The 17,212-nt window shown below is 42.9% G+C and overlaps 1 protein-coding gene across 1 annotated transcript in view; it reads right to left on the bottom strand.

Annotated features, from left to right (window-relative positions):
* The window catches only part of LOC106635887 (discoidin domain-containing receptor 2), a 55,606-nt gene that overhangs the window by 17,731 nt on the left and 20,663 nt on the right, over positions 1 to 17,212 (bottom strand). Inside the window, exons 2-4 of the mRNA XM_089592139.1 lie at positions 16,572 to 16,674; positions 12,027 to 12,258; positions 8,388 to 8,535 (exon numbers count right to left, since the gene is read on the bottom strand). Of these exons, the coding sequence (XP_089448265.1) occupies positions 8,388 to 8,535; positions 12,027 to 12,258; positions 16,572 to 16,674 (483 nt within the window). The remainder of the gene's footprint in view (positions 1 to 8,387; positions 8,536 to 12,026; positions 12,259 to 16,571; positions 16,675 to 17,212) is intronic.

Here is a 17,212-nt window from a genome sequence, read left to right as displayed (position 1 = left end):
AATAGTCGTCGCTCCGTGTCTTGGATGGACACCAGCTTTATGCAAATGCGTTCAACTTGAAAACGGTAACGATGCAACGTGCATTGGGCGCCAGTAGGTGCCATCAAACGTACACATTTGAGAAACGAGGATTCATTTTAACAGGTAAAGGTTGAAGAAAAAAAAAATGTCAATGAATTTCGCTCTTAATTTGATCGCTGAAACGTCGCAAAACTACACGTCCCCCAGCTATTTAAAATTAAGCCAGAGCAACACTGCCTGGAATATCCAATCGCTCTCCCTCGATCTGCAGCACCCCCTCCCACTCTTCCATCGGCTGGACGAGGTCCAAACGGCGCGAGACTCAATTTTTTCCCTCCCGCCGCGCGAAGAGTGGAGAGCGAAATTAATAATGAATCGCGCGCGCGTGGGTACATATAAGGTACAGCCCCTTTCACCTCAGCGGCGTGTTTGAAATTGCTAAGGTGGTGCGCTGGCGGTGTTTTTTTTACAGCTGCAGGGGCGGCCGGGCCAATGTGTCACGCGACGTTTTGGTCAATTTACTTTTGAGGGGGGCACGCGTGTAGCATATGGGCGAGAACCCCCTCGCGCGAATTCATCCGCGATTCGTTTTACTTGGTCACTTTGCGGATATACGATCGACTTGACGGAGCCGGGGCTTAATTGTCCTGCTTTTCCGGCGATTCTTCAAACGCAAGATGTACGTTATTTTCCCTTTGTCTCGTTCACAAACTGTTGTGCGCGATTGGGCGGACGGAAAATCGCGACAAGCCAAATGAAAGTTACAAGAGCAGTCACTAAAAGACGCGTTAATTTTTAAGTTAACTTTTGCTAAACAAGCGCAGACTGTGTGCACCGAGAGCTAGTTAGCAAAAACCAGTGTGGTGGCAGGGAATGATGATTAGCCGGATACGTGTACCAACGTGGCGAGGGAAGGGCAAAGAGTCCGGAAAATGAGGGGCCAGCCTCTAATTAATGAGACGTGCGCGTAGTACGCTAATGCGGCGATTACGTGGGGATTTCCGAGGAGTAATCCCTCATGCGTAAGGGCCCTTTCTCTGCTCTGATACTCGGGCTTTTGTTGGTTTTGGGGAATCAATTGAGGGCCGTGATGTACACAGTTTACTGATTTTTTTTTTGTTTGAGTTGCGGGTTATTCTTTTGCGTTGAGTTTACTTTTTTTTTCTCTGGTGAAGCAAGTACGTAGTCGTGATTGAGATAGGTTATTCTAAAGAGGTGATTTTTTTTTCGAGATCCGAGTAGATATAGTATCCCTTTGAAGTTATTCGAGAGAAAGAGCCAGTGCTCGATGAAAAAACTTGAATCAACGCATTAGCTCAATTGTTACACCGATACTGTAGTCGGTTTGTTTTAAGGGTATTTTTACTTTTCCCCCAAGTGGTGATGGAAAAAGGTACAGACCTTGTAAATATGACGCAGTTAAAGTTTTCGATCAACTTGACAAGTCCTGTAAGGATGTGCTCGCATGTATTTTAGTTACATCCTCACATGGACTGAAAGGAGTTTGAAAAGCACAGAGAATTAACCAAGACCACTGACAACGTACAAAACAATACCCTACACCGTCACCAAATACGCGATAATGGGATCGAAAAAAGTGTATCTCAAAGCCTCTTCCCACGACATCAAAGAAACAAAAAAAACTAGGAAAATTCGATTTCGCGCGAAATAACCAAAAGCTCGAGCGAAACGAGGCTGGACATTAGCTCGTGTGTCGGAGCCCCTTTTTTTCCACCTCCAGCTCTCGTGGGCGCAGTCGAAAGAAAGAACCCGAGCCTTTGGCCCTGGATGCCGTGCGCGACTCCCATAAATCTGCCATTCCCCGTTTTCCCTCCCCGCGATACGTGTGCATGAGCCACTCGCATACACGTACACACCGGCTAAAAGATCTCGTGCTCGGTGCAAAGTACCGCATATATACACACAGTATATGGCGCGAAAGCCCCCGAGACCCCTCTGTTTTCTCCCACCCCCCTACCCCTCGTTTATTCCGCTGATATCTTTTCTAGCGCCCCCTTCCGCGCATGTGTGTGGTCGCTGTTCTTGTAACATCACTTCGGCTTTTTTTTTTCTCCTTCAGGGAATCGATCGTCGATTTGTCAATGACTCCCGATGCCGTGAACCCGCGATTTCTGGTCTACTCGAGAAAGTGGGCTAGTAGCGTCCCCTGACTTACTTTTTTCCATTCCACCTCGGGAACGTACAATCTTTGATTGGAGGATTGGAGCATCTGGGAGGTATTCGAGAGTCTTCCGAGGTCACTTTGGATCCTTTCCTTTTTTTCATCGAGTTGTATAATACACGCAGCAGCCTCTCGATACTCCAAACGGCTCCGTAGTCTTGGGAAAATTGCGCGTCGAAAATCAGGTTGCCGCAACCACTTGTGCCAACACACGTCATCTCGACTCTTGCCAACACATATGCGTGTACAAACGCACTTAGGTTTTATTCCGATCCAGTCCTCGGTGGATTAATGACGAATTAATGCTTCGCCGCTCGACGGCGGCAGCAAAGCGAGCGAGAGGCGGAAACGCGAGACGGAGAACAGCCGAGAAGAGCGAGGAGGGGCTGAATAATTAAGGCTCCGAAATGCATGCTCCGCTCGGCTGGTTCCACCCCCTCTTCGTCGATCCGCGGCTGAATGAATTGATTAGAGCTGGCGCACACGCCTCGCGGCATTGATTACCGGGCTAATCGTCCTGATTAATAGGGCACCTCTTGGTGAACTGGTTTTTCTTTCTTTTCTTTTTTTTCTTTTTTTCGTTTTTTTCTTTTTTTTTTACGCCGGTTGCTTTTTGCGGGAGCCTCCTCGTGGTGCGGTTAATTGAGAGCAGAGTGTTTTCAAGCTGGTAGAAGAGGCTTTTGGGGGGTGAGGTGTTTGCTCGGGTGGAATGAGTTTTCATCGGGGAGTGCAGAGGAGATCGTTTGGAAAATCATGTAGCGCGGCTGCTGTTGAGGTAATACGTTATTCACGTACTGACAAAATTAAACAAGACAATGGGAAGAGTATACTTTTTTTCTTTTTCGTACAAACGTGAAAGTAGATATTTAACAGGCTTATGTTGTACTATTAGTATAGCTACCAGATATTCCTGGGTACATAAGATTTTAAACCATCGATGATGATGTAGTATAACAATAGCACGTACAGGTGGTATAAATACAAGATGTATGTTGGCAGAATAAGTAAAAACCACAAGTGATCAATCTGCTTTTAAAGCGAGCGCCCGAGCGCGTGCCAATATTGGATATGCCGCAAGACCTCGGCTAGCGACGGAATGTAAATATCGAGAGGTGCATGAATTAATTGTTTAACTGTACAATGTGACCCACTTTCGCGCCCATGCTTTATTTTAATTTTCATTTAAATTTCTTTCGCTCTTTTGGTATTAAATATCAAAGCCAGCAGCGAGGACAATGCAAAAAAAAAAAAAAAAGAAAAAAAAAAGAAAATAGAGAGGATGAAAGAGAGCAGCTTCCATCCAATCTAATCTAAGGGTGTAAGCTATTTCTCATTCCGTGTCCGTAGCCCATTAGTGAGGGGAAATCCGTGTCCAGTGTGTGTATCTGGGTTATTTTAAATTGCTCGAGATCCAGCCACGACTCCTGGATGTGTATATTCTTTTTTTCTCGCCACAGCTACCGCTGTCCCGTTTTTCCTCCTTTTCTGGCTCCGATCCTTTATTTTCTTTTATTCGGTGGAATAAAATGGGAAAGGAGAGACGTGAAGAAAAAAAATTCGACGCTGCGCTGAAGAGGTGGAGGAAAGAAAGACAGAGAGTACTAGTTCGATACAGCGAGTGGGAAAAAGAGTATATACTTACAGGAAAACAAAAAAAAACTGTCGGCCCGTCAGCAGCAAACAAATAGGTACACCTGATCCAGCCGAGCAGTCCTAGTCGATATTTTAAGAACAATTGGAGACTCTTGCTTTTTCAATCATCTGAGCAGTCTCTTGTACAGATGGTCAATAAAAAGGTGCACCGAGGATTGAGATACTTTAGCTGGAGTGTGTACAATTTATGAAGCATATTTCTGAGATCACGTTGGAATTGTCAAAGAAGCTGTACCTTTTAGCTGGTTAGTTTCATTAGTTTTGATAAAATTGTAGTTTCAATCTATTCCAGTTGACTTTGAAATATCTGACAATTACTATTTATCAAAATTTATTCCACTAAAACGTCGACTTGATACATTTTTTATTAATCGAATATTCTTATTACCTCAGATGACATTTTAACTGCACTAATTAGTCTCAGACTTGGCACTACGTTTGCGATTGGTGCACTTGCCGAATGTGAATCGTTTGTTGGCTTAAATCAATTTTCGTTCTTTTTGTATGTGTGGTCCACAAATTGATAACTTTAAGCCTTAAATCATTAAAATTTATCGTGTACTCAAACACTCATTCTACATAATAAACGTTTCTTTTACATGTTTCCAAGAAAACCTTATTTTTTATCATTATAAAGCCTTGAAGCAAAATGTGTCGATACTTTTCCATATCCCACCCAAATGGAGCTTGCATAGTTATAAAAAAGTTGAATGACAATATTACAAATCACACGAGCAGCATTCGTGGCACGAATGAGTCCTGAAAAGCTTTTCTCTTTCTTTTCTCCCCGTATTTATCTCCAGCCTCAGCAAGACGTGGCTTCGATAGACGTACGTAAGTCTCGAGGGCCTTCAACTGTAGTTGCGCGGCAATTAAAGCTTCCCTGGCTCTTTTTCCCTCAGCTCCTTGCTCCTAATGCCCGAAAAAAACGTACAAAACCGGGAGAAAGTCAGAGATCAGTCAAGAGAAGAGGTGAGGGTAGCAAAAAGAAAACGAACGTGGATGAATGAAATAGGAGCTGGATTCGCTTAATTTGCCTGATTTTTCTCGCCACTTCACTAATTGGAATACCTCAGATTTGGAATTTTCTTTTGCATAATACGCAATACTTACATTATTCTCAATTTGACAGGAAATCGATGTAAATAGGGATTCAATGGGTAAGAACTCAAGGGAGTTTCAAAAAAATAAGTAGTAATAGACCCCGTTTGGTCAGACATTACTTTTTTTTACAAATTTTTTAAAGTTTTTTAGGCCGTAAAAACACTAAAAAAATCCATTGATAATAGTGAAATAGTTTATGTAAGCATTTCTATACGTATAACTCATTACCAAAGTCCACCATATTACATATTATATTTTTTTTCACACAGTAAATGAAACACCTTACGGTATTTCTGCCCTTACAATGCATCCCTATACAATCACAAAAGCTCTTGGAGTTACATCAGAATGTTGTAAAGACCCAAGAATAAACAAACAGAACGGAAAGGTCGGAAAAAATCAAACAAATAAAAATACCCATCCGCTTTGACATCTTCGCCCAACAAGGGGAGTCCACTTCTCCTGTCGTCCGAACGACAAACTCGCGATACCAGCGTGCAAAGGCACAAAAGAGGATAGCCGGTTGGTGGCGTACAACTTCTCAAATGGTGTCGCCCTGTCGTTTTCTCTCTCGGGATCGGCCCTCTCTACATCGACATCGAGAACGGACGAGAAATCGTAATGACGGCGGGGCTGGCCTCGTTTCCTCGTTATCGAGAGCTCGAAACTTTAGCTACGGAGCGCAGTGAAGTATAACTACGGCTGTGTGAAGCTCTGCTGGTGACACTGACGATACGACTCGATTGCTTTTACTTGTTGACGGGTTTTGCGAATGTTTTTTTTTTTTTTTCTTTTTTTCCCATAGACCTTAACAATCAAATTGCATACGCAAAGAGGATTATAAACGATCATGAAAATATCAGAAAAACTAGAAACGATTATTTACAAATTGTAAGATCTATTTTTAGAGTCGCGCCTCCGGTTCAGAAACTTGAAAATATGAGTCAAAAAGCTCTAGAGGGCCTTGACACGTTTTTTTTTTCTTCTTTTCACCTACTCTCGTTCAAAGCGATATTATATCCTTTGAAAAATCACCGTTTCTCGATGTAAAAACTTTACAAGATCAAAGGAAAGGCGCCCAAGTAAAAGGAAACGCGCCGAGAGCGTGTGTATACTCCAGTCTCTACTCGAACGAGCACTTCCAAACTATACGCACACATAACATTTTTTTTTTCTCAAACGACGGAAACATCGTGCTTGATATAAAATTGCCTACCCACTTTCCTCTCTAACGAATTAACGATGCGAGTAAACTTGTTGGATCTCTTTTTTCCCTCCTCCCCCCACTATACACTGTTTTCAAAACAATAACGAGGTCACGTTGCCACGTGCACTGATGCATGAACACTAATCTATATCTACAAAGTACATACATTTTCAGATTAAAAAAAAGGGCACCTGAGCTTTTAGCTATCCTAACAACCGGCAATACCTACATTTCTAGTTAGCTCGTCGGTGTATGACACACGATGGGTACGGTCTGGAATATGGAAACGCGGGATTCCTTCCCCCTCTCGTAACCAGGCTGCTGTCGTGTTTTTAAAAAAGACTGTTGGTTGTTGCGCCATACCAGTGCATTATCATGCATATAGTATACGTATCTATCGACACTCCCCTCCTATCCTCTCACTTCCAGAGGAAGAAACTTATCCATTTCACCCTCGCAGCATTTGGAAAATCTGATTTCGCCGACACTACTCGTTTATTCGCTGCGCGTGTACGAACGCCTTCGTATTTCTGCTGCTATGGGTGTCCTCTATCTCTCACCGTCTCGACATCATCTCGGTTTTACGGGCGAAGATGTTTTTGAGACACGCGCGTTCGGTACGTGAGAGCCTCGGCTCCTGCCACGCTGTACTTCTGATGGCGGCGGCAAGCTTAGCTAAATAAGGAGAACGGCACGTGCACACGGGGGCCATTTCTTAGGTACCGTCTACTGTCACTATTTTTTTTTATTGGGTTATCAGGACTATGAGATTCAAATAAAACGAGAGATATTGATAGTTTGTAGAACTTGCTAGTTTTTCAATTTGAATCTAAACATTTTAAAGTATTTAAAATTTTTAAAGCAAGTTCTTATTCACGTGTTTTTGAGGTGTCTTTTGCTTGGTAGCATTAAACTTGGTATTAATAGCATTTAAATTATTTTTTCGCACCATTGCTCGGCAAAATAGGAGAACAAAGGAAGTTTTATTTAAAATACAGACCTAAATCAAAAAAAGCTCGTCATTATTTTACAATGAAACAATTTTCATTTTCAGCCAATGTGTTCGTATCTACGTTGTTTAAATCGTTAAAGTTGAGCTTGACGATAGCAAAATTATCGTATCACAACTATGCGCACGTAAACATACGTGTCACGAGAGATACGAATATACACATTTTGCATTACGTATACGCACACATGCAGATATACCCACAATCAATTTTCCTGCCGACCGTACGCTGTAGGTACACCACTCCTGCACTACTCCCCCAGATTTTGATAGATGTTTGCCGCTTAACTTTTCCCATTCGTTATGAAAAAGTTAAAAACTTTCGCTCCCGTGTTTTCACCAGCTCGCTCATTTTGTCTCTTTTTTTTTTGCTCCTGTAATAACACACGTACGGAAGCTTAGAGGACTAAATGGTGATTAAAAAAGTTGTTTCGTTCCCTCAAAGCGATGTTAGAAACAATAATTGCGTTTCATATTTTTCAAGCTCGCAAAGGCTCTGTAACGCGTAAAAACTGCCCGAAGCTGTAAAATGCAGGTGTTGAGTGGTAGTTTGGTACGGTATACATAGTCAAGGCCGGATGAAAGATGAATGTCTGCTCGATGTCCGCGCTTTATGAAAGGTGAGCTGCCTCGATGTGGAGGAGCAAATTATAAATGATCCCAAGGTCGGAGGGGAGAGTCTTATTTTATTCACTACTCGCCGATGAAATTCTTTCGTCTGTCCGTTTGACGAATAGTCGCCCTTCGTTTCTGACTTGTAAATTGTACAGGGAAAAGAAAAACCACCTATAGATTATACGAAATAGTCCAGGATTTAATTTAATTTTTGGTACACGCAAAATTTTCTGTTCGGTGACTAAAAGTCGAATCACGTTTCCGCGAAATTCCCTCGGAGTTCCCCCAAAATTGAAGATGAAAACCCGCAGCTGGAGGGCCTCGAGCGGTGACGGCACATTTAGGGCGAACATTTCGTAACTAATTACACGGCAAAGTACAGAAGGGCGCGCAGAGGAGTACAAAGACTGTAGACCGAGAAGTACAGAAAGGCTCCCTTGGCTCCTCGAAGCATCGCATCTGCACCAGTGCTTGTCCTCGGTATATTAAACACGCGTCGGCGCGTCTGCGTCTATACAGCCTGCTTATCTACGTTGGTGGCGCTCCCCGACCATGTAAACATCATATATATACAGAAAAAAGTGGTAGGTACTCACTGAGGTCCTGGCAGCCTTTGAGCTCGACGCGGAGGCAGACGGTGCGCCGGTGTACCGAATACGGCAGGATGCGTAGCTGGCTTGCGAAGATCGGCGGGATCAGCTCACGCGATACTATGGTTGATGTGTCGACATTGCCCGACATCACCTGCAACATACATATTGTAGCGTACTCTTGTATGAGAGTGTTTCCTAAAACAGGTACGTTGTGGGGTGCCTGCTGATCGTGTAAAGAATTAGAAGGTGTGTACGTATATAATGTAGGCCAGCCGTGCTTCAGCACTTCCCCTGTTTATCTGTCTGGTTTTGCCGATGCAAGAGAAGTAGCCCGTAGGTATATGTGTGCTCTACTCCTTGAGACAAGAAAATTGCTTTGTGCGCTTACTACGAGGTGGAAATTTAAGATGTAAGTTGATAGAGTCACAAGTAACCGTGATTCTCAATTATATAAATTATAACATATAATCAATGTGATAAACATCCATCTGACTAAACTTGTCTATTGCTACTTCCGCGCGTTTAATCGTACACAAGATTAGTGAAAACTTAATTTTCCGTGTTAAACATTCATAGGCATCAAATTTTCAGGTCAGACACATGTCTAACTAAACTTGTCTATTATTAGCGTTGAGCATTTTTTTTGCGTAAGCATCAAATTGTCGAATTTTAAGGTCAGACATATGTCTAACTAAACTTGTCCATTACTACTTATACACGTTAAGATGTATATAAGAATAGCTAAAACTCAACTTTCTGTATTAAGTATTTTTTTGCTTAGGCATCAAATCGTAGAATTTTAAGGTCAGACATACGTCTAACTAAACTTGTCCATTACTACTTATACACGTTAAGATGTATATAAGAATAGCTAAAACTCAACTTTCTGTATTAAGTATTTTTTTGCTTAGGCATCAAATCGTAGAATTTTCAGGTCAGACATCTGTCTGACCAAACTTGTCTATTACTACTTTCGTACGTTAAGACATACACAAGAATATCAAAAACTCAATTTTTTGGGTTGAGCTTTTTTTGCGTAGGCATCAAATTGTAGAATTTTAAGATCGGACAACGGTCCGACTAAACTTGTCCATTACTACTCATGCGTGCTAAAACGTACATATGAATAGCGAAAACTTAATTGACCGGGTTGAGCATTTTTTTTTAGATATTGAACGTGGAGTTTTAAGGCCAGACATTGGTCTGACTAAACTTGTCTGTTACTACTTTCGTGCGATGAATCTTATAATAATAGCAAAAACTCAGTTGGCCTGGATAAGTATCTTTTAGCCTTAATTGGAGTACATTTTTTTTTTAAACCAGAACGTGAGATTAGCCTATACTTAAACAATATTTGTAAATGTAATAGCCTTGATTAACACTTTTTTCTCGTGTTTTATTTCATTTTACAAACCCACCAGCTCGTTGAAACAAGAAAAATCACCACTCACGCCCAATTTTAAGCTGGCACTATACAGACCCTCTTCCTTCCCGAGAACTTCTGTCATCATGTACTCATTTTCCTCGGCATCAATTAACTTTTCCCGTTTTTTAGCACCTCCCTAAACTCCTACGGTATACAGTCCGTATAATGGTTTCTCCTTTCCTTCCAAGTCGTCTTCGCAGTTCAAAGGCAGGGGAAAGACGAAGCTCAACGATTCTCGGAAAAAGGAGGCTTGTGCAAATTTGCTCCGACCTCTCGCTCTCGAGGAATTAAGGGCCTTTTTTCGTCCCCGAGAGCAGGAAGGGAGTTTCACGCTTTCTTTGTCAAAGGTGCGAGCTTTTTCTCCCCCCTCCCTCCTCGCTGCCTTGAGAATGCTTTTTCTCCAGCTCCTCATCTTTGTGAAGACGGTGTGTTGGTTATACTTTTGATACACGCACGAATATTCACGAAAGTTGTCGAAGGGCTGCGCCCCTCGGGGCGAAAGCTCCAATTTGCTCGTAATTACGAATAAATAATACTTTGCATTTTTGTTGTTGATTTAGCGTTTCCCCGTTTGCTGCTTTATCGCTGTTAAGTGATATTACGCTCGTTAAAGCGCACCCTCGCTATACATGTATACACTCGTACGCGATAAAGTTACTCCAACTCTTCGCTTCCGTTTACAGACGCGGCCCGACTGCTCGGCGAGTAATTTTTCACTCGGAATGGCTCTTTTCGTTTGTACAAAATTATCCGCGAGCTTTGATTCGTCGGTACAAACATTTTTCGACGTCCCTTTGAAGCTCCCTCCCTCCCTCTGTGCACCGGTACACCAAACTATCTTTGTGCCGCGCGTAACTTTGGATCAGCATGAAATTTTACAATCTCGTGGATCTCCCTGGTGGCGAATAATTTCCCAGTACCGCCCTAAACAAACTTAATGTGCGCACACGGCGAAATCGGCCATCCACGCGGATGGGGTCGGTGCTTTATTTATTTTTTTTTTCCCCGCATCGGCCGACACAGATACGCGGATCGTCGAGCGTGCAAAACGAGAGAAAAGGGGCCGAAAGCAACGGACCCGAAAAAGAAGAACGGCCCTCGCGTCCGAAGCCCGTTCAACTTGTGCCGCGCGGTGCTCTCGCGCGTGTAACGAGCAACGCTTTAGAACTCCGGGCTCTGTGTTTTTCTCTTTCGCTCGGCGATGTAGTTGGCTCGTGATGTTTAAGCCGTTAACGACAGGAAAAAAGCTTAGGAGTTAGAGAATATTTTTTAAATTGCTTGTTAATCGCAATGATAGACCGATGAAATGATCGAGGCTCGCAGAACGATAGAATGACTTTGTTGAATATCGTCTAATTTTTTAATGTTAGACCCATACACATGATTGTGCGTAGAAATATGCTTTTTTTTGTTAATAGATACACGCGCTCTTCTATCGCAACCGAATTGGCGTTTCCAACACCCTTCCAATGTAAAAAATAATCACTCATCCCATCGAAACACCCACCACGCATGATCGAAAGCTCCGAGTCCGTAAAATTTTCATAACTTTCCAAAAGCCCCTCAAAATTCCACAGGCCCCCAAATCATCGTACAGCTTGCAGGTAATCTGCACACGCTTTTAGCGCGGCGGTGCTTAAGCGTCGCTCTTTCCCTTCCCCAAAGTGCAAAGCTCCGCAATATCGAGGAGCGAAAGTCATCGCCGAGTCGCTGCAGTTTGAATAACATACACACACGTGTGTGCACGGGAGCAGAGAGAAAACACACAAACGCGCGATTCATATCAGCAGCGAGAGATAGCACGCGCGCCCGCGTTATTAGAGAAATGCTTGCCGATATCGCCACCATCCCTCCCTGCCGAAGCTTTAAAAGCGTTGGTGCTTTTTTTTTTTTTTTTTTTTTTCACACGCGTGCAGTCTCTTTTACGCGACCCTTCCCTCTGATCAGCGAAAAACGCGGGCTGGTCAACAAAACAGGAAAGCCAGAGTGCGAAATTTCGTTTGCCTGCAGCCGAAGGCTCGGTGTACAGTTTCACAGCAGTAGCGCGACATGGAAATACTTTTTGCACAATCCGATTTCGCTGTAGCCCCCACCTCCACCTCGTCCACCTTTTTTCAAAGTCTCCCTCGTGTTTTTTTTTATTTTTTATTTTTTTTTTTTACCGCCCAAGAATCGATGGTACAAGGCTGGAATGAATAATCGTGTGTATAGGTAACCTGTTGGCCGTTCCACAGCCTGTACTGGCGCCACTCGGCGAGCCCCGGCCTCCAGTACTCGATGGTGTACTCCTCGGTGTACTCGACGCCGTGCCCGTTACCGAAGCGTCCTTGGGTCTCGATGGACGTGACCACGTGGACCCCACTCAGATCGATCTGCAGCCACTCTCGCACTCCGCTTTCGATTTGGTTCTTTGGGCACCAAGCTCCGCCCGCCGTCTCCTTCCGCAACCTGGGAACAAAGACAAACGTCAGAGGTATGTTTCCCTATCCAACTCCATATTATCATTATTGTTACTATTTTTACGATAGTCTTAAAATAGCGTAAAACATTCAGATGAATAAAAATGCTATTCCACTCCAGAAAAAGTTTTTCTAAGCCTGAACCATTGAGTTGAATTAAAAAGAAGGAAAAAAATTGGCACCCCTCCCATAGGTAACGTGCCTTTTCAACATACGCGTATGATTAACACTTTATCGCAAAGAGCGCATGCACGAAACGAAATTTCCCCCCCCCCCCGCATCAACACGTGCAATAATTGAAGTGCTCGCGCCCAGCCCGAATAATGCCCCACGAGAACCTACGCGTGTGAAACAAGTACGTATACGTGTAGCCCCGCACGAGACACGCGTTGCGCGATACCCGATAATATCTCAAGATGTAATTTCCGAACTGCAAGCGCAATCAGATAATTGACTTTCGGCCCCTGGCGTGTCAAGAGCGCGCTCGCTCGCACCCCACCCACCCCCTTCCCTCCTTTCACGAAATCGTTTGATGTCGCTCTCCTGCTTGCCTTTTCCCCCATATACGTGTAACATGTAGCCTCTCATCTTCCGCCTTTGCCTCTCTCCTCTTCTTCTTCTTCTTCTTCTTCTTCTTCTTCTTTGACTGTCTCGGAGAATATCGTGTACATGACATGTATATATATGTATATATAATACAGAGTGTAAGAAGCAAAGGGTGGGTGGGGGGCGCATATACGTGTGTATCTTTCGCACGCGAGAGAGCCGAAAGAAGCGGGTGCGTGTGTGACGGGTTGAGGGAGAGCTGGTCAAAGGTGATGAAGATATTCCTGTGAGTTGATTACATTAGACTGGCTGCTCTACTGGGAGAGGACCTTCTCTCTCTCTCTCTCTCTCTCTCTGGGGCAGGGTCCGCGTGTGTTTTATATATCACGTTGCCTTGATGGTGGCCCCCTTTCGGCTCTTATTGATTTACCACAAGATAATGTATGTACACGTATACGCGTGGATCTCGGTGTGCAGGAGTAATGGATAATGCGCACACGTGTGTTTATATCTACATCCTCGCGTGTGCCGGGATATAATTTATTATTGAGTTATGGGTTTTATCTGAGCCCCTGGGAGTACTATTACGGTCGAAGAGCATACGTCAAGTTTAACGTTGAGGCGGAGGTGTGGGAATGTTATTAGGTTTTTTTTTGTTTTTTTGTTTTATTCACTTGTATATATTTTTGTCTCGGTGAAAATCGAGCTTTCCGTCCGATGCTATTTTGCAGATCGAGTTACGACCTTCTTCATTATTACTGTGTATGAATTACCGGGTGGAAATTGTATTGTTGGAAATTGTGGGTCAAAATGGGCCGTGTAAATAAAAACTGGAATAAATGACTTGGAAAGCTGAAAGTAAAAACATAAAAATTTGTCCTCATTAACTGTCCTTGATGTAATGATGGATTTTTTTTTTTTTTTTTCGTTGATGGTAAAAACATTCACGTCATACCAAACTGAAGCGAAATATCTGTATTTCCCGTCAAAGCAGTCCTCCTCATCTTTCTCCGGGTCTCCACTTTTCGCTCTGAAATTTCCCCATTTAATCGCTCGTCCCTTTGCATCGGTGAAAGCGAGCCTCACGTACACGGTGTGGGTACGGCGCTTTTGAGCTTTCCTGCGCTCGCATCGGCTATCGCGACCTGCCATCGGTGCTGTCTGTGTCATTTTTCCTGCGCGTAAATAGCCAGTCCTATCTCGGCGCATCATCTTGAGGCTCGCCAGCACGTGAGTCATCAAATTAAATGGGGGCTGCTCGCTCGGGAGGGCAGAGGAAAAGGGAAGGCTCGATTTTTTCTCTCTCTCTCTCTCTTTACTTGTTAGTGGTATGTAGCGGTAGTGCTCGCGAGTTGGGGGGATATTTTTGGGGGACGTGTTTTTCTATGGAACTGTTGAATTGCTTCGTGGATGTTATTTTTGCTTTGGTGAAAATTTTTCTAGATCTAAAAGTAACAAGCCAACCTGAATGGTTGATGAAAATTTTTTAATTACTCACTGAAATTTTTATGAACAAAAATGTGAGCGTCGACAAGTATACTAATATTTGTAAATGGAAGTACCGTGTCGAAGTAAAAATTTATGACTAATCGTTGGGTACAATCTATGCTTTATTTTTTTTTTTTATAATATTTATCATGCCATCTTGGTGTGGACTAAACCACTTTTGGGATGTAAATATTTATGCACCATTGCAATTTAGACCCAACCACATCAGCAATTGAATGTGATGAGGCACATTAAAATCCTTCCATTCAAATTACAGTTGCGAGGTTTGAAATGAAAAAAAAAAAAAAAAAAAAAGAAATAAGTGATTGAATTTATAATAAAAAATTATCTTTGCATATACAAGACACGACTGCTGCAGTCCTCTCAAAAATTAATATTTAAAAAACTCCATTGTTGTAAAATACCACAATAAACTTGAAAAAAAAAAAAAAAAACATCCATCAATTAAACATCTTAAAAGAGAATTTGGAGAATCCTATATCAACCATAGCTTCCGGGAAATAAAAATTCAGGCTCGCAAATTCTCGCACCTAAACTACCCGAAGGATAAAACTCCAGCTCATAATCAGCAAGAAAAAAAGTCACAGTCCCGAGCAGCGTACAGTGGTACACGCACAATAAACGTCGCATAAAAGTAGCCTGAGCTCGTTCAAGCGACGCAAGCAGCTCCTCAACGATTCGCCCTGCCCGCGAACTCCGGGCATAAAAATTGATTGCTTGTTAAGCACGAAAGTCCCGCCGACTAGCGCACTGATTGGTCCACCCTCTATTTTTATTTTATTTTATTTTTTTTTATTTCTCGTTTCATTTTTCCGATGCGTGCCTCGTAGCGATTCCAACAACGGACGGAGATCCAATTTTTATCGCGCGGAGAAGTCCCGCTTTATCGCCCGCTCGAGCAGATGAGCTTCGTAATTGATAATCAAACTGAATTGCTTTTTTTTTTTTTTATCAATGGAGTTGCTTCAGCTCCTCTCGCTGAAGGTCAGTTGGATTCTTCTCTTTTTTTTTGTCGCGCGCGAGCATTGATTTTCAGATATAATAAAGGAGCCGATGCTGGATTAAAACGATCGGAATCCCAACTTTTTTACCTTCGTATCTCGACGTATCCTATTATTCATAAAAAAAACCAGCGAATCACTCTTTTCCGTAAAACTCCAATGGATAAAAACTCTCTGCCGAGGAGTATTCCCGAGAGTTTTGCGAAAGTCGTAAAATTGATGGATAATCAGTCGAGACCGTATGTACATGGATGCGAAAAAAAGCGGGGCGGGGGAGGGGATATCGCAAATATGCGTGTCAATGATATGGAGCGACTGAGAGTTATGGATGGCCTTTTCGACAGAAGTCAAGAGAGGAGCGAGTACAAACTACATGATTGATTGTACGGGGGAGGAAAAATAACGCGATAGCCCTAGAGCATAATGTATTGCCAACTGGTTCTGGATATCGATTCGGAAAATGATGATGTTCCCCCAAAATTGTCTGATACAGACATACTATTTTCATTTATTATATAGCTGTAAATTTTACACCAAGTAAGGGTATTGTTTATCGTGTACTTGTTCACAAAAGATCGGATATGAATCCAATGGTCCCTTTATTTACGACCAGCCATTAAATCCGTGTCCAGCGTTTCGCTTCTAACGTGTAGAGATGGATTCGCAACTGCGGGCCCTCTCGGTCTGCGTCAGCCTCGGTGCGGCTCTCATTACTCCGGGGCTGTCTGTCTAGGCTGGTGTCTTTTTCATTCTTTTCGTGAAGGACGATTTCTTTGCAACTTTTTTCTTTGCCCCCCCCCCCCTCGCTGTTTTTTCAAATCCGAATGTTGTGGTGGACAAAAGTAATCCTTTGTTGTACTCCTGGCTATTGTATCTTGTAGCTATTGTCAAAGTCTCGCTAATATAATTTGAGCTCGACGATTTCGAGTTTCCGTCCGTCAGACGTTTTTCACGTATAGTAACAATTTTTCGATACCATATACCCAACCATTGACGTGGGAAAGCGTGTTCCCTATTCATTTATTTTTAAACAACAATTGCTTTTCGTGCAGTTTTCAAGCTCGAATAAGTACCGCGAGATATCTGTGACATAAAATTTTTTCAGCTCTATTTATTATATGAAAGCCACTCGACTCTTAGGAAAGGACTTTGTTATTCAGAAAATACTTGCACCTGTCGATGCTACGAACGCGAGAAAAAAAATGTGGAAAAGTGTATACGTATACAGAACAACGATGTTACTTACCGTGCGTAGCGCGCACCGACATTCGTCACGTACGAGGACGTCGCGTTTAGAGCTGCATCGGGTATGGCCCCCGATTCCATGCCCAGAGCTCCAGTGCATGATCCTGAAAAACACAGTGTCGTATTAATACTGCATTTATTATCATGTACATCGTTGACAATAAGTCTAACGATTTTTGTTCAAAAAGAAGCAACATCAACATTTTTACTCGGTAGAATCAAACACCAATGGCTACTGCTATTATTACTTGACAATTGATTCAATCAGTGAAAAAAAAAAAAAAAAAAGGAAGCACATTCCTCGTCCGGTTGACGTGTATATTCACGCAAAAGTGGGACAGCTCGTAGCTGCTGTACAACTGCTCGTTCTTTCTTTCTTTTTTTTTGTTTTTCATTTTACCCCCCTTCTTTCGTTCCGCTTTCAGTCCCTCCTCAAAAAAAAGCCCGACCACGTAAATTGCGAATCGAATTTTCGACAACAATAGCGCGGTAAAAGCGACGACTGCGCCTTCCTTCTTTTCCTTTTATTGTTCTGTCATTCCGTCATGGTGGCACAATAGCGTCGGGCATGAGCACGCGAAAGATTCGTGACACAAAAAGCAATGTACAAGCGCTCAAGGTCGAAAGACACAATGTTCCTCG

Source organism: Copidosoma floridanum, unplaced genomic scaffold (genome assembly GCF_036245765.1).
Source record: "Copidosoma floridanum isolate Cflo_tuat_1 unplaced genomic scaffold, Cflo_Japanese_pri ptg000014l, whole genome shotgun sequence".
In the NCBI taxonomy this organism is placed as follows: Eukaryota; Metazoa; Arthropoda; class Insecta; order Hymenoptera; family Encyrtidae; genus Copidosoma; species Copidosoma floridanum.
The sequence above is the reverse complement of the archived record's forward strand: the minus strand, read 5'-3'. Positions and strand labels throughout refer to the sequence as shown.